Consider the following 19,666-nt stretch of genomic DNA (forward strand, 5'->3'; position numbering starts at 1 on the left):
TTGAGTCTTTTCTCGCGAGGAGTGCAGTACAGATACCTTACAACAATCTCACTACACTGAATATCTGTATACACTCCCGCTCTTTTTATTTGGATTTGCCCTACCCACAATCGTTTAGACAAAGCCCCTAAGAAAGCAAGTGGGCTTTACCTCGTAAGCAAAAAATCACCAGGTGTTACATACTGATAAGAACATGTTAGAAAAGGAGTTTGAGTTGAGAAGAGAAAGCCCTTGTTCTCTAGTCAAAACATAGCAAAGGATGTATTACAACTTTGTGTAGGATGAAACAAGCAAGATAGTTTGGAAAAACCCTGACTTTAATGGTCACTTGGAGGTTCATCTGGGGTGCAAGACACCAATGAGGAATGATGTCTAACAAAGTGGTCTTTGTTAGAAAGGAACTGTCGGTAGATGCCTTCTTTTTGCTGAGTTGCCACTGATTTGCCAGCTGCGTCCTGTCTGACCCAGGGATAACTTTTCTCTTCTGTGGTACATCATGAAAACAGCAAGGCCAAACAGCAAGCATATATTGCAGTAATATTGCGGTAAAGCATTGATTAGAGAACGCATGATAACATGTATACATTTTCTAACAAGAATAGAATAGAATAGAATAGAATAGAATAGAATAGAACAGAACAGAATAGAATAGAATAGAATAGAATAAAATAGAATAGAATGCCCTTCATTTTTGATATTGATGCGATATTGTTATTCACATTAGTATCAATTCTATCAATACTACAATAGCCCTACTGAGGCCCACTGCAACCCCTGAAAACCTCAGAAAATGATTCTTTCCATGGCTGACTTAAACTTGTTTGTTCAACCATTAACATTGCATCGTCAAAGAGAGTAAGATGGCTACATTGGTCAATAACTTGAAAAAAGAAGTAAAATAAGACCCATGTGTGTTGAATGATTTGTAAAAAAAACCTTGGCAGTTAATGTTTGTCTTATGTTTCAGGAGCAACTGGAAATGGTCACTCTTTCCTCAATTTAAAAACCTCTAAAGGCTCAAAGAAGAAAGAAAACACTGAAGAGAATTTTTGTATTGCTTCGAAGCAGCCAAATGGATGGTTTCCCCACCTACATCTACCCGCAGATCTCTACAAATACAATATTTATACTCTCTATGTTTCATATAAAGCACTTGCAAACCTTTTTTCTGTCAATAAATATGAATTGTGTTTGGTCAAAGTTAATTTAGCTAGAATATATTTTGTTTATCTGTTTATTTTATTTGTTTGATCAATAATTTAATTTACTATGCAGTGGTGTTTATTTCTTAATGTGAAATAGTTTAGATCTCGGAATGAGGTTCAAATGACATCTCTTCATCCACCAGCTGATGTAACATGTGGTTTTTTTCAGTGGAGAGGTGTTGAATTATTCTTGACATAAATGCTCTAGTTGACTTTACAGTGGTCATAAAAGGAACCAACTATGAGTTTAAATACTAAACTAGAAAATACTGCAGTTAAATGTTGTTCAGCCATCAATTTTCTGAACCGCTTTAGTCCCCGCGGGGGTCGTGGGCGTGCTGGAGCCTATCCCAGCCGTCATCGGGTAGTAGGCGGGGGACACCCTGAACCGGTTGCCAGCCAATCGCAGGGCACACAGAGACAAACAACCATTTGCACTCGCACTCACACCTAGGGACAATTTGGAGTCTTCAATCGGCCTAGCAAGCATGTTTTGGGGATGTGGGAGGAAACCGGAGTGCCCGGAGAAAACCGACACGGGCCCGGGGAGAACATGCAAACTCCGCACAGGGAGGGCCGGAGGTGGAATTGAACCCGCAACCTCCTAACTGTGAGGCAGACAGGCTACCCATTGCCCCACCGAGCCGCCCCAGTTAAATGTTATGTTGATTCAAAATACATATTTGGGTGGCCATTTTCATACAGATACCAACTTTCGCTGTTATGTTTCATTCATATCATTTTCAAGAAAGCTTGTGTAAGGGTTTTGTTTTTGACAATTGATGTTATCGTCTTTCATTTTCTCTGTTTTCCTGTTTCCTTGACTATGTCAATTGTAATGCTTCTGATGTCAGTATTGTCTGTTTGTTTGTTTTCTAGATACAAAAAGTCCTGATGAATAATCTAGTTGAGGAAAAAAGCTATCATTAAATCAATGTTAGTATATTACTATGGGTGTAACGATTCATCGATACACATCGATTAATCAATATAATGCTCTACGATTTATCAATGCTAAACGTAAATATTTATTTATATCGCCGTGTTTGACCTCGGACATTAGACGCGACTTTATTTTGAAATCCAGTTCGTTGTTGCTTGCTTCCTCTTTCCGGGAGCAGTGCGCGGCGTGTTGTGTTGTGAGCAGAGCAGGCACATGAAAGGGGAGTCAACAACTAGTACGCGGCTCCTTGGCTGGTGCTATGGCTAGTGTCCAAAAAGACGAGGAAATTTGCTCCCCTTTAGGCTTCAAGTCATTCGTTTGGAAGCACTTTGGATTCCAAAGAAAAGATGGCTCAACGGACAAGACACGAGCAGTTTGTAAATCCTGCCATGCGGTGATCAAATATTCAGGGAGCACAAATCTCGCCGCACATTTAAAGAAAAAACACGACATCAAAGTTCAGTGTTAAAATAAGCACTTTGTAATTTCCTAAATAAAGAGTTTGCAGTACCTTGTTGATTTTGCGTATGAATTGTTATAAATCAGGATATTGTTCTATATTTTTTATTTAAAAAAAAAATCGATCGTAGAGCACTATATCGTGATGTATCGTGAATGAATCACAGCAGGCTTTAAGATATCGGCAAATATCGTATCGTGTTTCTTTGTATCTATATGATATCGTGTCGTAACAAAACCCGCGATTTACACCCCTATATATTACTGTAACGTCCCTCCCGTTTGGTGTGCATATTCAATGTGACACTTTTTAGATGCACGGTATGAATTAAATACTTTAAAACTGAGGTATCATTCTTTCTTTCTTTATTAAGTTCTCATTCTTCATTTTTACCGCACGTGATGAATTTGACAATCAAATAGTCAAGTAAAACAACAACACGGCCTCTCGCCCAATGAGGGCACCACTTGATTGTAGTTGCTGAAATTCCATCATAGTTCATAGTAGCTGCAGCTTTGTAAAATTCCTATATTAGTATCCTAGGATGGATGCACAGGAGTAATGGAGTTCTGCTAACATAATTTATATTAATAGCTAAAACTACAGTGGCCAAGAAAATATAATAAAACTGCAAGAACACAAACCTGGTTGTTGGTCTTCTGTAAGTCTTCTACAAAGTACAACCAGTAGGACTTTTTCTTCTTTTTCAACATTACAAATATAACTCTTGGTCTTTACAAAAATAATAATTGTTTTTATGACTCAACATTATTATATGAACGCTCACGTTGAGGATTTCATTGTACTCTATAAGCTGTATTTCTTGTACTGCAAGTTATTGTCTTGTGAAGATATAATAATGAATTAAATCAATCATTTTCATTTACAGTAGGCTTTATAGTATAAACATCTATTACAAACAGGGCTGTGGACTCGGTTCGGACTCGGGGACTCGGTCATTTTTGCCGGACTCGGACTCAGTGCCACCGAGTCCGACAATAAAAAAAAGAGGCAAGACGCAGCCAGAGAGTGTCAGGTTACAGTCAGCGCGGTAGGAGTTGGAAGAAGCAGTAAAAACTCCACCAAACTTTTTTATTTTCCAGGTTCTTAGATAGCAAGAATAGGTCGGACAACGACGTGAATGATAACTGCTTTATTCCTTACTCACAGTGCGTTCACAGGGCGTACCACAACAACACAGAATGCCCATCCCACTTCCGGTCGTACAGACGGAAACGTTTTGTGATCAAATCTTTCATAACGAGAATGATTTGAATGAATAATTGAGAAGAAATTTCAGTTCTGAAGGCTCCTTTTGTCCCAAGCAAAGTGACAGATGGTGGGGAGGGGGGATAAAAACTGTCAAATCAATTCACTCAAATCATTCTCGTTATGAAAGATTTGATCACAAAACGTGCGTGGCTTTTTCTTAAATGAACACGTTTGACATTGCTATCGTGTCAGCTTTTAATTATATTACGCTGTCATGTTAAAGCAAATTAATAAATGCAACAATATTAATTTGCTTTGAAAATACCTGAGTAATAAAATAAAATGGATGGATGGATGAATGATGATCACAATTAAGTATAAAGTCTCCTTTGTAATATATACCGTAAATTCCGGACTATTAGCCGCACCGGATTATAAACCGCACCAGCTAAAATTGGGGGATATTTTTGTTTTTTCTTATATAAGCCGCACCGGACTACAAGCCGCACGTGCACACGCATTTTTTACAAAGAAAGACCGTTCACAGAAAGCCTTTTTAAAGTTTTAATAACATACTTTAACATGTCTTTCTAAACATTGCCTGTGACGCAGCAGTAGTACCGCAGCAACACGGAAGTGTGCACGCGAGTTATTAACAAAGAAAGACTGGACACAGAAAGCTTTTTTAAAGTTTTAATAACATACCTTAACATTTCTTTCCAACGCGAGTTATTAACCAAGAAAGACTGGACACAGAAAGCTTTTTTAAAGTTTTAATAACATACCTTAACATTTCTTTCCAAACACTGCCCGTGCCGCGGCAGTAATACCGCAGCAACACGGAAGTAACACAAGACTAATAGGGCTGGATTAAAAAAAACATACCCGGTAAAAGTCACTGAGACGCGGCGGTAACACAGCAGCAACACGGTAGTACAGCACCAACAGGGCTCGTTAAAAAACATACCAGTAAAAAAAGAGCTTCATCGTCTTCATCTTCCTCCAGTGCACTGAAACCATCGAAGCCTTCCTCCTCAGCGTCCGATTGGAATAGCGTTAGATATCCTTCGCCTCACACTTTCTCAGTCTCTCTTTCGTCGTCGCTTTTATGCATTTCTTCGAGTGTGATGAGGGTCTGTTCATGTTAATTTTATTCATGCACAAAGCGCTAAATGACATTAAACTAGCGAGCGACACGTATAGACGGACGGGACCACGAAATAAAGAAAAGGGTGACGCAACCGCCTTGACAAACTAGCACGTCTTCTTCGGCGCATTATCTCTTCTTCGTCTGTCTCGCTCTTGCTTCCTGGTAGAGCGCCCCGGAGGCTGTAAAAATCCCTAAATACGCCGCGCCGCCATTTAAGCTCTATTTCCCTCTTTGACAGCCAAATCGATTGCTTTTAACTTAAAAGCTGCATCAAATGCTTTTCTTCGTGTTTTCCATGAGGGTGTGTGCATGATGCGCGAAATGTTCAAAACACAAACTAGCATGTCTTCTTCGGCGCATTATTTCTTCTTCGTCTGTCAGCGAGACAGACGAAAAAGAAATAATAATAATAAGAAGAAGAAGCAATCCTGCTAGAGCGCCCCCTGGAGGCCGTAAAACTCCATAAATACGCCACGCCGCCATTTAAGCCTCTGGGTTCAAAGTAACCTTCTGAATAAAATGCATTAAAAGTTCACGTTCATTACAACTTGTTTTTGGTGAGCAAAATGTCAGAAGAATTTAATTTAAATGCTGATTGATTGGGTTTTAATACAATGCAGATGGTCCAAACAGCGCCACTGCTTTGTGTAATCTCTGAGTCACATGGCAGAGTAAGAGAAAGGGTTTAGAGCCCTTTGACGCAGGTCACCTAGCGTACATTCCTACTAAAGCTCATAATAGTCACAAGCAACACAGCCAGAATAAGCAGCAGCCATAGTAGTGTTTCAAAATAGTATTTTTGTTGTTGTTGTTTTCTTCAAGATACTGCAGTGTATAAAAGTGGATTTTATTTTTTGCTATTTTTCACATGTCCTGAGTGTTGTTAGTCAACTAAATGTTGAACAGAGGGTGTGTTTTACCAAAGTCAAATTCCTTGTTTGGCACGCTCAAACATGGCGAATAAAAAACTCTTGAATCTTGAATCATTAAGTGATCAAGTCATCACAAAAATCACGAAAAATCCTTATATAAGCCGCACCTGACTAAAAGCCGCAGGGTTCAAAACTTTGGAAAAAAGTCGCGGCTTATAGTCCGGAATTTACGGTACTCCTTGTAGCCTGTACCCAAAAAGAGGAGTTTCTTTGCATCGAGGTTTATGCAAAGAGCTCACGTAATTATATTGTTGCGTTTTGGTGAAGTGAATGAGTGTTCCGTCTGTACGACTGGTCTTTGAATGCACCCCGCTTCAATGGCAGAACGCGGATGGCATCAAAAGAGAATAATCCTTTATAAAAATTAAAATTGACTCATGTATCTGAGTATCTGTTGATTGTATTCGTTTATATGTTTAATAAAGACAAAGCCATCACAAAACTGTTGTAATTATTCAGATTTTGATCTAAATTAGCCTTGAATAAAGACTAAGCAGTCACATGAATTGACAGAAAAAATGGACAACCGGACTCTGACTCATGGTCAAGAGGCCGGACTCGGACTCGGACTCGAACTCGGTGCAAAAATCCGACCGAGTCCACAGCCCTGATTACAAATAACAAACAGTTTCTCTACCTGCCTTTGTCAAAAAGTCGATTTGGTTTTGATGAAAACACATCAAATAAAACAACTGGTTTCACATTACTTATTTATTGCTTTGCGTCCTTTTCTACTTGTAACTGTCCAGTTTTGCCACACTTAGTAAAATGGAATATATCAATCCAGGGGTTGGGAACCTTTTTGGCGGACAGAGCCATAAATGCCAATTCTTTAAAAGTAATTTCCCGTGAGAGCTATACCATTTTAAAAAATTGATAGGTTAAATACTAGGGGTGTAAATCGCGGGTTTTGTCACGATACGATATCATATCGATACAAAGAACTACGATACGATATTTGCCGATATCTTAAAGCCTGCTGCGATTCATTCACGATATATCGCGATATAGTGCTCTATGATCAATATATATATATTTTTTAATAAAAAATATAGAACAATATCCTGATTTAAAACAATTCATACGCAAAATCAACAAGGTACTGCAAACTCTATTTAGGAAATTACAAGAGTATTGTAGTATACAAAGTGCTTATTTTAACACTGAACTTTGATATCGTGTTTTTTCTTTAAATGTGCGGCGAGATTTGTGCTCCCTGAATATTTGATCACCGCATGGCATGATTTACAAACTGCACGTGTCTTGTCCGTTGAGCCATCTTTTCTTTGGAATCCAAGGTGCTTCCAAACGAATGACTTGAAGCCTAAAGGGGAGCAAATTTCTTCGTCTTTTTGGACACTAGCCATAGCACCAGCCCAGGAGCCGCGTTCTAGTTGTCGACTCCCCTTTCACGTGCCTGCTCTGCTCACAACACAACAACGCCGCGCGCACTGCTCCCGGAAAGAGGAAGCAAGCAACAACGAACTGGATTTCAAAATAAAGTCGCGTCTAATGTCCGAGGTCAAACACGGCGATATAAATCAATAGTTGTACTAGGTTCATCTTGTTTTTTCTTTTTCAATTACTTCTCTGGTTCTTCTATATCAAACAAATTTGTTTTAGGTTCATTTACCTGACATGTTCGGCGGAATCTTCCGCCTTCAAATCAAATTGATATAAATCAATGTTTACGTTTAGCATTGATGCCAATAAATCGTAGAGCATTATATCGATTAATCGATGTGTATCGACAAATGGTTACACCCCTATTAAATACAATTAAATGCATGTATTTTAATTAAGACCAACGATTTTTTTTAGTCTACTAATGTCTTCTTTTTAATAACGTTTTTAACGTTGCCAAATCTGGCTCGCGAGCCATAGGTTCCCGACCCCTGTATTAGTCAGTAGTACACCTGTCTCCACCTTTACGATTTAACATGAGCTTTCTTCTTAGGAAGTAGATGTTTTTATGTGTATTCCTCTAATTTACACAGATCAACTCTTGTTATGGGCCAGTCATTGATGATTTCTTTCAACTCACCTAATATTCCAATAATTATGAATACATCATCAACAGACTCATTGAATACTTGGTTCAGGATTTTCTTACATTTCTGTCTTCTATTTGTTCGGCTCCTCTAAAAGGTGAACAGTCAGCTTCTTTTAAATTAAAAAGATAAAATGTTACTAAAGATTACATTTTTGCTATGTGTTTAATTAAAGAATTGCTTCTTTAAAACAATAACATTCTATTGCACTTTTGTATTTAAAATTGTACAAAATAGAAAATTACAAAAAATTATGCCTTTTATAAATCAATTAAATGTTACTAGATATACCGTATTTTCCGCACTATTAGGCGCACCTAAAAACTTACAATTTACTAAAAAAAACACAGTGCGCCTTATAATGCAGAGCGCTTTATATATGGATCAATTGATGAATTTGTTGATCCATACTGGTTGTACACAGTGCTCTGCCAAAATGTTTCAGTACGTTTTAGTACGACTAGTAAATTACAAGGTTGCATCGCTTCCCAACATTACGGCAACTGTAGTCAGGGGGCGTCACCGAATAGGTGTTGTACCCCCGAGGCTATTTCATTTCAAAATAGGCTGCCCCGTTAATGTTTCGAGTAAATCTACGGATCGATATGGAAGGGAAACATAGGTAAGCAGTACCAATGTGTTAGATCGAACTTTAGTCAGTTCTGATCATTTTATAGGAGATCGTTTGAGAAACGCGATTGTTTACACTTTGCTGAGGCTCATGGGAGATTGCGAGCTGAGGCTCATGGGAAATTGCGGATGGCTGTAATGATATGTGATTGCAGACGATCACCCACAGAGGGCTGTATAGCCTCAAGGGAACTCTGTATGACGTAATGTATGCACATGAGTAGAAGAAGAATGTTAGCGGGAGACTACGTGAGTGATTAAAATAAACAACTAGCTGAAGCTAGTATAAAGTTCAACTGAAGCCTTATTTAAGGAGCATAAGAACTTTACATGGTACCAGGAGTGGGGTTAAAAAGAAGCAACACAATGGATGCAGTAAAACCGCCAGGTCAGTTAAAACTAACTGGAAACGTAGATGCAAGTTGGAGGACATTCAAGCAGCAGTTCCTGCTGTACATCGCCGCGGTCGGAGTGGATCGAAGAGCGGAGGGAAGAAAAATAGCAATGCTGCTCACCATCGCCGGCCCAGAGGCAATTGAAGTCTTCAACACCTTTGTGTTTGCTCAACCCGAAGACGGAGAGAACTTTGAAGAGGTCTTAAAGAAATTTGACGAGCATTGCATGTCAAAGAAGAATGAAACGTACGAGAGATACGTATTCCGCTCACGTGTGCAGCGCCAGGGTGAGTCATTTGATAATTTTCTCACCGACCTGAAGATCAAAGCTCAGTCCTGTAATTTTGGAGAACTCAGAGACTCTATGATAAGAGATCAAATAGTTTTTGGAACAAATGAAAAGAAGCTCCGGGAGAAAATGTTGAGGGAGACAGACCTCACATTTAGCGGTGCCATAAAAATATGTCAAGCCAGTGAGCTTGCTCGACAACAAGTACTGACTTTCAGGGAGCCTGCTCACGGAGCTGCGCACCAAGATAACGAGGATGTGAACGCTGTGTTTGTGAAAGGAAAGCCACAGAGCAAATTTAAGAACAGTGACACCAGGAATAAAAACAAGGACAAGGAGATGTTCACTTGCAAGAGATGTGGTGAGCGACACAGACCAAGACAATGTCCTGCCTTTGGAAAAACATGTGTAAAGTGCAAAGGTCAAAACCATTTTGCCAGAATGTGTCTCTCTAAGAAGGGACGGGGTGTGCACACAGTGCAGGAAGAATCAGATGACAGTGATGATCTGAGTGACACATTTTTCATAAAGATGGTGTCACACGATGAAGATGTTAAGACAGTGTCTTCCAGAATTAATGGTTCAGATCAGGCTGTAAATACAGTAACAGATGACAAATGGACTGCTCCACTGCTAGTTAATGGGACAATTGTAACATTTAAAATTGACACTGGGGCTAGAGCTAATTTGATCAGTGAGAAAGATTTAAATGCACTGACTGAGAAGCCTAAAAAATTCACAGAAAGAGTCACACCCCTGAAGGCTTATAATAATCAGCCTATACAGACAAAAGGTGGATGCAGACTTAAAATAATGGCAAAAGGCAAACAGCATTACCTGTTATTCACCATTGTGCCAAATGGACACGAGTCTCTTTTAGGAGACAAAGCCTCTGAGGATCTAGGTCTAGTAAAGAGGATCTATCAGATTAATACTGACAACATTAAAGTAGTCATGCAAGACAAAGGACAGGAACAAAAACAGTGTGAGGGAAGTGCAAACATAGTGGAGAAGTTTTCTTCTGTCTTCAAAGGACATGGGACTTTACCTTACACTTACAAAATACAACTCAAAGATGATGCCAAGCCTGTTGTGCACGCCCCAAGGAGAGTGCCAGCACCACTCAGAGCTGGCTTGAAAAAAGAACTTGAAAGAATGACTCAAATGGCGGTCATTGAGCGAGTGGAAGAACCCACAGATTGGGTCAACTCAATCACGTGTGTCAAAAAGAAGAACACAGGTGCCTTAAGAGTTTGCCTTGATCCCAAAGATTTAAACGAAAACATAAAGAGAGAGCATTATCAGATCCCAAAACGGGAAGAGATCCTTAGTGAAATGACTGGTGCTAAGTTTTTTAGTAAACTAGATGCCTCTCACGGATTCTGGCAACTGAGGCTTGACCCGGAAAGCAGCAAGTACACCACCTTTAACACACCATTTGGACGTTACTGTTTCTTAAGACTCCCATTTGGCATTAAATCAGCGCCAGAGATCTTCCACAGAGCGATGGAGTCCATGATAGAGGGTCTGGACGGCACCAGAGTTTACATAGATGACTTGGTCGTCTGGGGAAAAACGCAACAACAACATGATGAAAGACTGGAGAAACTCTTTCAGAGAGTCAAAAAACATGGACTAAAACTGAACAGAGACAAGTGTCTCTTTGGTGTCAAGGAGATGATTTTCTTGGGAGACAAAGTCACAAGTGAAGGTGTGGAACCTGACCAGTCAAAAGTGCAAGCCATATTGGATATGCCTGCCCCCACTGACAAAAAAGGTGTCCTGAGAGCCATGGGGATGATCAACTTCCTGGGAAAGTTCATCCCTAATCTTACCTCTAAGACGGCATGCCTCAGGGAGTTACTACAGCACAACACAGTATTTGAATGGACTTGTCGACATGAGAGGGAGTGGAAAAAAATTAAAGGAAACTGTAACTACAGAGCCAGTCCTCACATTCTTTGACCCATCTAAACCCACAAAGATCTCCACGGATGCCTCAAAAGATGGTTTGGGAGCAGCACTGCTACAGATGAATGAGGACAAATGGCAACCTGTAGCATATGCGTCTAGGTCAATGACAGAGACCGAGCAGCGCTATGCTCAAATAGAAAAAGAGACTTTGGGGTTAGTGTTTGGATGTGGAAAGTTTCACAGTTATGTGTATGGACTGCCAACCTTTACAGCAGAGACCGACCACAAACCACTCATCACAATCAGAAAAAAGAACCTTAACGACATGTCACCCAGAATTCAGCGCATGATGATGGCATTGCAGCGCTACGACTTTGAACTTATTTACACACCTGGAAAATATATTGTACTGGCAGATGCTTTATCTCGAGCACCGGCACCAAACAGTGACATGCTGGTCACCCCGGTGACTGATGAGTCTGAAACTCACATAAACATGGTGACTGCTTCACTCCCAGCATCAGATGGTATGCTACAGAAAATTGTACAGGTGACAGCAAAAGATCCTCTGCTGCAGAAAGTTTCACACCATCTACAGAATGGATGGTCGAGAGGAGTCTGCTCAGGGTTTTACCCTGTGCGAGCGGACTTGTGTGTGGCGGATGGGCTGCTACTGCGACAAGACAGGATTGTCATCCCACAATCCATGCGCCAGGACATGCTTCGGCGTATACATGAGGGACATCTGGGCGTGGAGAAATGCAAAAGGAGAGCAAGAGGAGCAGTTTATTGGCCGGGCATCAACAAAGACATTGAGGAGATGATACAGCAGTGTGCAACGTGTCTCAAACATCATTACAAACAAACAAAGGAGCCGATGCTAATCGTAGACCCACCCACTGCACCGTGGCAAAAAGTGGGAACAGATTTGTTTCATCTGCATGGCAAGGACTATCTTCTAGTGATAGACTATTATTCTAACTATCCAGAAGTTGCACAATTATCCAGTACATCAGCACAGTCTGTCATCACACACATGAAAGGGTTTTTTGCCAGACATGGAATCCCGCGATGTGTTGTCAGTGACAATGGTCCACAATATGACTGTGGGGAATTCAGTGAGTTTGCACAGGTATATGGATTTCAACATGTCACCTCTAGCCCGTTGTATCCACAGGCTAATGGACAAGCTGAAAAAGGGGTGCAGATTGTAAAGAGACTGTTGAAAAAAGCAAAAGACTGTAAAGCTGACCCTTACCTGGCTTTGCTAAGCTACAGGTCTGCAGCTCTGGAGTGTGGTGCATCACCTGCTGAGCTACTCATGCATCGCAAGCTGCGCACAACACTTCCACACATTTCAAGACACAATGATAACAAAAACACAGATGGACTGACTGACAAACGAATGAGACTCAAGTACAGACAGAAAATGAACTATGATAAAACCGCAACACAACTGGAACCTCTTCGGGAAAGGGATGTTGTGAGGATTGAGGGTCCTGAGTCCTGGGACAGAAAAGCCAGAGTCCTCAGTGAAGTAGGTCCCAGGTCTTTTGTGGTCGAGACAGAGAATGGACAGGTATTAAGGAGAAACAGGAGGAGTCTGTTAAAGACTCGGGACATTGAGAATCAAGCTGAGGAGGTTGGAGCTGAACAGCCAGAAGGTGCTACTCCAGATGTGCACCACAGTGATCCTCCTTCACCTCCCTCAATGACTGTGACACTCAGAAGGTCTACTAGACCTAGAAAGCCCCCTGGGAGGCTCATAGAACAAGAGTGAACTGTTCAACAAATATAAAGTGAAAGAAAGTTGTTGGCACTAGGCACTGTTACATTAAGAAAAAAAAAAAAAAAAAAAAAGGTTCATACTTATGCTGTATTTGGTATGTTAAATGTGTTATTGACTTTTACAGTTGTGTAAATGTGAAGAACAATTTGGTATAACTGTGTTTGGTATGTTAAATGTGTTATTGACTTTTACAGTTGTGTAAATGTGAAGAACAATTCAGTGTTTGATATTCATTGGATTTGATCCATAAAAGTTAATGGTATGTTGTCATCATATCGAGTATATGGGTTAAACGACATTTTGTGTTACACGATATGTTCATGTTGTGTTTGCCTGTTTGGAAGGGGGATGTAATGATATGTGATTGCAGACGATCACCCACAGAGGGCTGTATAGCCTCAAGGGAACTCTGTATGACGTAATGTATGCACATGAGTAGAAGAAGAATGTTAGCGGGAGACTACGTGAGTGATTAAAATAAACAACTAGCTGAAGCTAGTATAAAGTTCAACTGAAGCCTTATTTAAGGAGCATAAGAACTTTACAATGGCTAATGCTATAACGATAGCTGCTATACGCGTGAGGCTATTTCATGTCAAATTAGGCTACTCTGTTAATGTTTCGAGTAAATCTACGGATCGATGTGGAAGGGAAACATAGGTAAGTAGTACCAATGCGTTAGATCAAACTTTAGTCAGTTCCCATCATTTTATAGGAGATCGTTTGAGAAACGCGATCGTTTACACTTTGCTGAGGCTCATGGGAGATTGCGAGCTGAGGCTCATGGGAAATTGCGGATGGCTAATGCTATAACGATAGCTGCTATACGCGCGAGGCTATTTCATGTCAAAATAGGCTGCTCTGTTAATGTTTCGAGTAAATCTACGGATCGATATGGAAGGGAAACATAGGTAAGTAGTACCAATGCGTTAGATCGAACTTTAGTCAGTTCCGATTATAGGAGATTGTTTGAGAAACGCGATTGTTTACGGAGGGCTCGTTGGTTATCGGCTCGTGGATGCATACCGCATGTCATGCCTCGTCCTCAGTTTTGTGACGTGTCATCGTTTCTGTGTCTGTGTGCTCGCCCCTCCCTTCCTGTGTGCCCTTGATTAGTGTAATCACACGCACCTGCCTCTCGTTACCTGTGTTGTATTTAGGTTCTGTTTGCGTGTCACTCGCCGTCGGAGCATTGTGCATTAGATGTGGACAATGCATGTCTCACGGTCACGCGGTTTGTTTGGTTCCTGTCTTTTGTTTCACGCTTTGGTCGGTTAGTCCTGTTAGTTTGTTGTTTAGTCACGTCAGTTTGCCGAGTCCTTTGAGTTTTGCTTCAACAAACCCTGGTCCAAGCTGCACTTGGTCGCCCTGCTCCATTACTCCACTCCGAAGCCTGACACTGCAACCCTAGTCAACCTCAGTTTGTTGCAGTATAGCTTCTATTTTATGCGCCTTATAATCCGGTGCGCCTTATATATGGACAAAGTTTTAAAATGGGCCGTTCATTGAAGGTGCGCCTTATAATCCGGTTCGCCTAATGGTGCGGAAAATACGGTAATAAAAAAAAAAAGAATTATTAATATGTTTTATTAAGATTTTACAATTTTGCTCCCAGTAACAAGCCGAAATGTATTTAATATATGCCCGTAAATGTGAGTGTGGATAGTATGCCCAGTGATTGGCTGGGAACCAGTTCAGGGTGTCCCCCACCTACTGCCCGAAATCAACTGGGATAGACTCCAGCACGATCGTGAGACTCCAGCACAATCGTGACCCTCGTGAGGAGAAGCGGTTCAGAAAATGGATGGATGGATGTTTGAACAAATTATCACTGTAAATCAGAGTGGAAAAAGAGAGAAAAAAAAATCTACCGAAGAGGAGCAAGAAGAAATAATTTGAAATCAGCTTCACACATTCCATTGCATAATTGGGTAACAAAATTTGAAATAATGTCATTTTTAGAAACATTTTGTATTAGAGGGCAATAAGAACATGCAAATCAATTATTTCATATTAAACAAATGAGTTAAAACAACAGTGACAACATTAGTTATGGAGAAAAGTGAAACGAGTAACTTAAGTTGTAACAAATGTGTCGTAAGTTTCGGTTTTACTTATTTGCAATGACATGCTTTTGCAGATTCTCTTCTCAAACAGCTGAATCTAATTCAGACTCAGTGCCAGTAATACATCAGGGGTGTCAAACAATTTTTTTTTGCGGGCCGCATTGTAGTTATAGCTTCTTTCTGAGGGCCATTATGACTGTCAACCCAAATAAATGTTTGAGCACCTCCATATTATATACAGCTACAAATCAAACTGATAAATAAATCATTTTCAAATCAGATGAGTAAAAACTGGTCAAATATTTTTAAAAAAGCTATTATTAAACGTGAAGACAATTTGCAATTCTAGTAATGACACGAATTTGATGCACAAATTGTCTTTGCAGGCCACATAAAATGATGTGGCAGGCCGTATCTGGCGTCCGGGCCTTGGGTTTGACACCTGTGTAATACATGAAACATCTTGAGGAACTGTCAAATTATTGAATGGTAAAATTAAACGAGACAAAAGAAAAAAAAAGGGTCTTGATGATTGGATGAAATCCAGATCAAATCTTGTGCGGACAAATGAATATTTTTCAAGTAGGGAAGCTGTGCTTATTTATAATAACTTGACATCGAACTCTGAACATGGAAAAGCTAACAAACTCAATTAATATTACGACACAAGCCAATTTGCTTCCCTCTTAGGTTCTAGGCGTGGTAATCTTGGTGTTTAGGGTGTAAGATTACATTTTTGTGTGATTAACAAACAAAAACAGACACCCATTACATTGCGCCATCTTAGTGGTTTAAAAAAAGTAAAAAGAAAACAAAAGAGAAACTGTTTTGCAGGGTTGAACTGAAGGGTGTAATGACACTGATTTGAACTTAAAGAAATATTATTCAGCACAGCTCAATTTTTAAAACTCAAGACATCACAAGATTTCATTTTCCCTCATGGCAAAGCTGCTGGGGAAGATGCCTATTCTCCCTGCACAATGTCCCTCCAACCACTCGTCGTTTACTATAAAGAAAACAGAAAGAGGCACATACTGTAAAAACTAAAGATAATGCAGCCATACACTCAAGGGACAAAAATATTGCAGCTTTTTAAGAACCAAACAGGTAGTAACTGATCTTAAACACAATATTTGATCCAAGCAAGATATTTTGTATAGGTTGTTGAAAAGCAATGGGAGGAAACTATGAATAGTTTGGTCAATGATCTTTCTGTACCAACGTTATGATTATTATTATTTTTTTGTTCAGTTAGTTAATTAGTCTTAAGACCTGATTTGTTAGTTTTTTTATTTTTGGAAAACGCTTCATCTTAGTTTATTTTTATTAGATTTAGCATTAGCTTTGGGTTGTTTGTTTAATATATGGAGTATTTCATGAGTGCAAAATAAAATATAGTGTAATAAAGTCAATGACAATTCTCAAACGACTGTTTGACCTTCCTTCTTCTGTACGGTCATAAGAAATAAATGCATTTAAAGACAAAAAAGTCCCAATGATCGTCACACACACATCTGGGCGTGGTGATATTTGTCCTCTGCATTTCACCCATCCCCGTGTGATTTTGATCCATCCCCTGGGGAAGAGGGGAGCAGTGAGCAGCAGCGGTGCTGCGCTCGGGAATCATTTGGTGATCTAACCCCCCTATTCCAACCCTTGATGCCGAGTGCCAAGCAGGGAGGCAATGGGTCCCATTTTTATAGTCTTTTGTATGACCCGGCCGGGGTTTGGACCCACAACCTTCCAGTCTCAGGGCGGACACTCTACCACTAGATCACTGAGCTGCTTTTAAAATGAATACCGAAAGCGTGTATATTAATTGACAATGATGAAAACAGGACATTTTTGCTTTAACTATAGTTAGTTTTATAAATGTAAGAGGTACAGAATTTCAATTAGCTATTTTTTCAAGAATTTTTGTTACTACCGTTTTTTTCCGTGTATAATGCGCCCCCATGTATAATACGCACCCTAAAAATGGCATATTCATGCTGGAAAAAAGCCTGTACCCATGTATAATACGCAAGATTTAATTTTCTTTTAATTTTTTTTTCTTTTTTTTAAGTCCCAATGATCATCACACACGCAGGGAGGCAATGGGTCCCATTTTTATAGTCTTTGGTATGGTCTTAACTAGGCTGGATGTATTTTTTTTGTTGGCGTTGATTTCTCCGACTGCCCGTGAAGCCACCACCGCGATCCGTGCGCACATGTGAAAAAGGCGTGCGGACGTGAAAAAGGCGGCTCTGTATGGGAGAGACGTTGAAGAGGAATAAAAACACTCCTGGAAACCAAAACTTGCCCCTCATCGTGACTCGGAGCCGCAACAAATGTTTTGGATTTGTGTAGGGTACATTGTGAAAGCAAACGAGCAGGTGATTGAGCAAGCGTCTGATACGAGAGCATTGCGGTCGTATGGAGCGTGTTTGAAGTGAACAGCAGAGACGAAAAGAACAATGCAAAGTGTTGTGAAATAAATTATTACCTGTAATACGCATTTTGTTATTTGCTGATTGTATTAAACTATCACATTCATCGCTCATTAGTAAAAAGCTGACGTGTCTTGCGCATCCGTTCTGCGCAGCTGACCCAGAGTGCGCATGCGCAGTTATACTGCCTCGGTATGACGTCCGGTCCGCGATGGAGATTAAAAAACCAACAATATTTGACAATAACACACCATCAAGGATTGCACCATCGCATCAAACGATGTGTCGTCAATTATGAATTTTACTGACTAAGTGTGTTGGGCAGGATGGCCGAATGCGATGCGCGATTGACAACAAACGAGAAGAAAGGTGATTTCAGGTTTTATTTCGAGGGAGATTTGTCATGTCTCGTCCCCAGTTTTGCTATGTGTCTAGGTTGCCATAGTTTCTGTTCGCGTCGCCCCTCCCTTCCTGTGTCACCTCAATCAATGTAACGTGTTTTGTATTTAAATCCTGTCTGCCCCTCGCTCACCGTCGGATGATGTCATAATGTCTGTTTGGTTTCTGTTCCTGTCTTTGGTAATGTCACCCTGTCTTTTTGTTCCACGTCTTTGTCGGTCAGTCCTGTTGTTGGTTTTGTTGTATCATGATTTTCTTAAAAAAAATAAAAATAAATTAAAAAATTTAAAAAAAATTGTACCCATGTATAATGCGCACCCCAGATTTTAGGACAATAAATTAGCTAAATTTCGCGCATTATACAAGGCAAAAAAACGTATTTTATTTATTTATAATTAAAACGTTTTTTTCAATTCTAGTTTTAGTAATTTTGTTACTTCTCCTTAACTATTATATCTTTGTTTTATACTGTACTTCAGTTTGGAGTAGAAGAACTTCACTGGCCTGCCCTAAAGCCTACTCCTTATGTCTGTTCCATCAACCATCAACTAATATCCATCCGTTAGGGCAAACTAGTTAGGTCCAAATGTCCAGTGGTATTGTTTGTTTTTTTCTGGATGAAGAGAAGTGCTCCAAAGATTTTCAGAAACACTCATAAGAAGAGTGGAAGTTCTGTAACTGAAAATAACTCCATGAGTTATTCTTTTTTCAATTCCTGAAGATACAATGTCTTTGTGTGAGAATACTTTTTTCCATGAAAAGTTGCAAGAATAAACTGCGGTATTGTACCTTCACAAAGGATGTCAATGGTATCCCCTTCGCTGAACTCCAAATCCTCTTGACCCTGAGCAGCATAATCATATAGTGCCACCATTTGGTAGAGGATGGTATGGTTGCGCAGAGAGTCTTCTGCCTGAATTAGAAGAGTGCACACGCTGTAAAGCTACACATTCCTGCTCGGTAGATATTCATCAGTACATTTAATTAGTTATCTCTGTATGTTTGGAAAGTTTAGATGTTAGGGTTTACAGAATATCTTTATCGTATGATTATGTTGGAATGTAACCTGTAATAATTTACCTAGCTTGTCTCGTCTTAACAAAAGTAGTAGACCAAAATGCTAAGATCTTTTCAGCTGATTGAATAGCTGCAGAGGAAGCAATCAAAGTTGCTTTGTTTACACAACGTCGTAAAAGGCCCCCTGCTATGCTTTGATCAGCGGGGAAGCGGCTTCACCCCTTCCTGTGTTCCCACACCCCCACTTTCAACCCCACTCTGTTTCTCTCAATAAATATGCACCTGATGAGGCCTGAATCAGACCTCCATTTGACCATCGCTGTAAGCACAGCTATGAATGGACTCTCCACTTGCAGGTGTCTAAAATGACTTGCTTGTCTCCTGTATGGTTCTTGCAAAATAAGTTAGAGTGAGCACCACCCTAACATTAGAAGCTGACCATCACCTATCTCAGTTCTGTTAGAAGGCATCACTGTTTTTTTCTTCATTGCATTTTTTTGCCACATTTAAGGTAGTGATGTGCATTCCAGTTCTTTTAGGTGAACTGAATCTTTAGAATCAGTTCACTCAAAAGATTCGTTCAAACGAATCGTTCAATGAAGCGTGGCAGATCATATGGGGACTTAATTCTATATGTCCTGGTCAGAACAAGCTTTGTCCTTACCGTGTTCAGAAGAAGAACATGGTTATCTCAGAACAGAACAGTAATGCAGCATGACTAACCAGATCTATTTCTGTTTCTGGTAGAAATTGTTTTACATTTACTGTATTTATTGCCAGGATAG

At 40.0% G+C, this 19,666-nt stretch overlaps 2 protein-coding genes across 8 annotated transcripts in view; one reads left to right on the forward strand and one right to left on the reverse strand.

The window, feature by feature from the left end:
• Positions 1-2,954, forward strand: part of stxbp1b (syntaxin binding protein 1b) — a 137,159-nt gene extending 134,205 nt beyond the window's left edge. For all 3 annotated transcript variants that reach the window (XM_061278631.1, XM_061278630.1, XM_061278628.1), the window contains one exon: positions 968-2,954. The gene's annotated coding sequence lies outside the window, so the exon portion shown is untranslated. The remainder of the gene's footprint in view (positions 1-967) is intronic.
• The window catches only part of noxa1 (NADPH oxidase activator 1), a 63,361-nt gene that overhangs the window by 23,204 nt on the left and 20,491 nt on the right, over positions 1-19,666 (reverse strand). For 4 of the 5 annotated variants that reach the window (XM_061278634.1, XM_061278637.1, XM_061278636.1 and 1 more), the window contains 2 exons: positions 18,654-18,777; positions 14,923-16,042 (listed from right to left, as the gene is read on the reverse strand). In XM_061278634.1, the coding sequence (XP_061134618.1) occupies positions 15,954-16,042; positions 18,654-18,777 (213 nt within the window). In that variant the 3' untranslated portion in view covers positions 14,923-15,953. Of the gene's footprint in view, positions 1-14,922; positions 16,043-18,653; positions 18,778-19,666 lie in introns of those variants that run through there. The other variant, XM_061278633.1, reaches the window with a different exon arrangement.

Source organism: Syngnathus typhle, linkage group LG5 (assembly GCF_033458585.1).
Source record: "Syngnathus typhle isolate RoL2023-S1 ecotype Sweden linkage group LG5, RoL_Styp_1.0, whole genome shotgun sequence".
Taxonomy (NCBI): Eukaryota; Metazoa; Chordata; class Actinopteri; order Syngnathiformes; family Syngnathidae; genus Syngnathus; species Syngnathus typhle.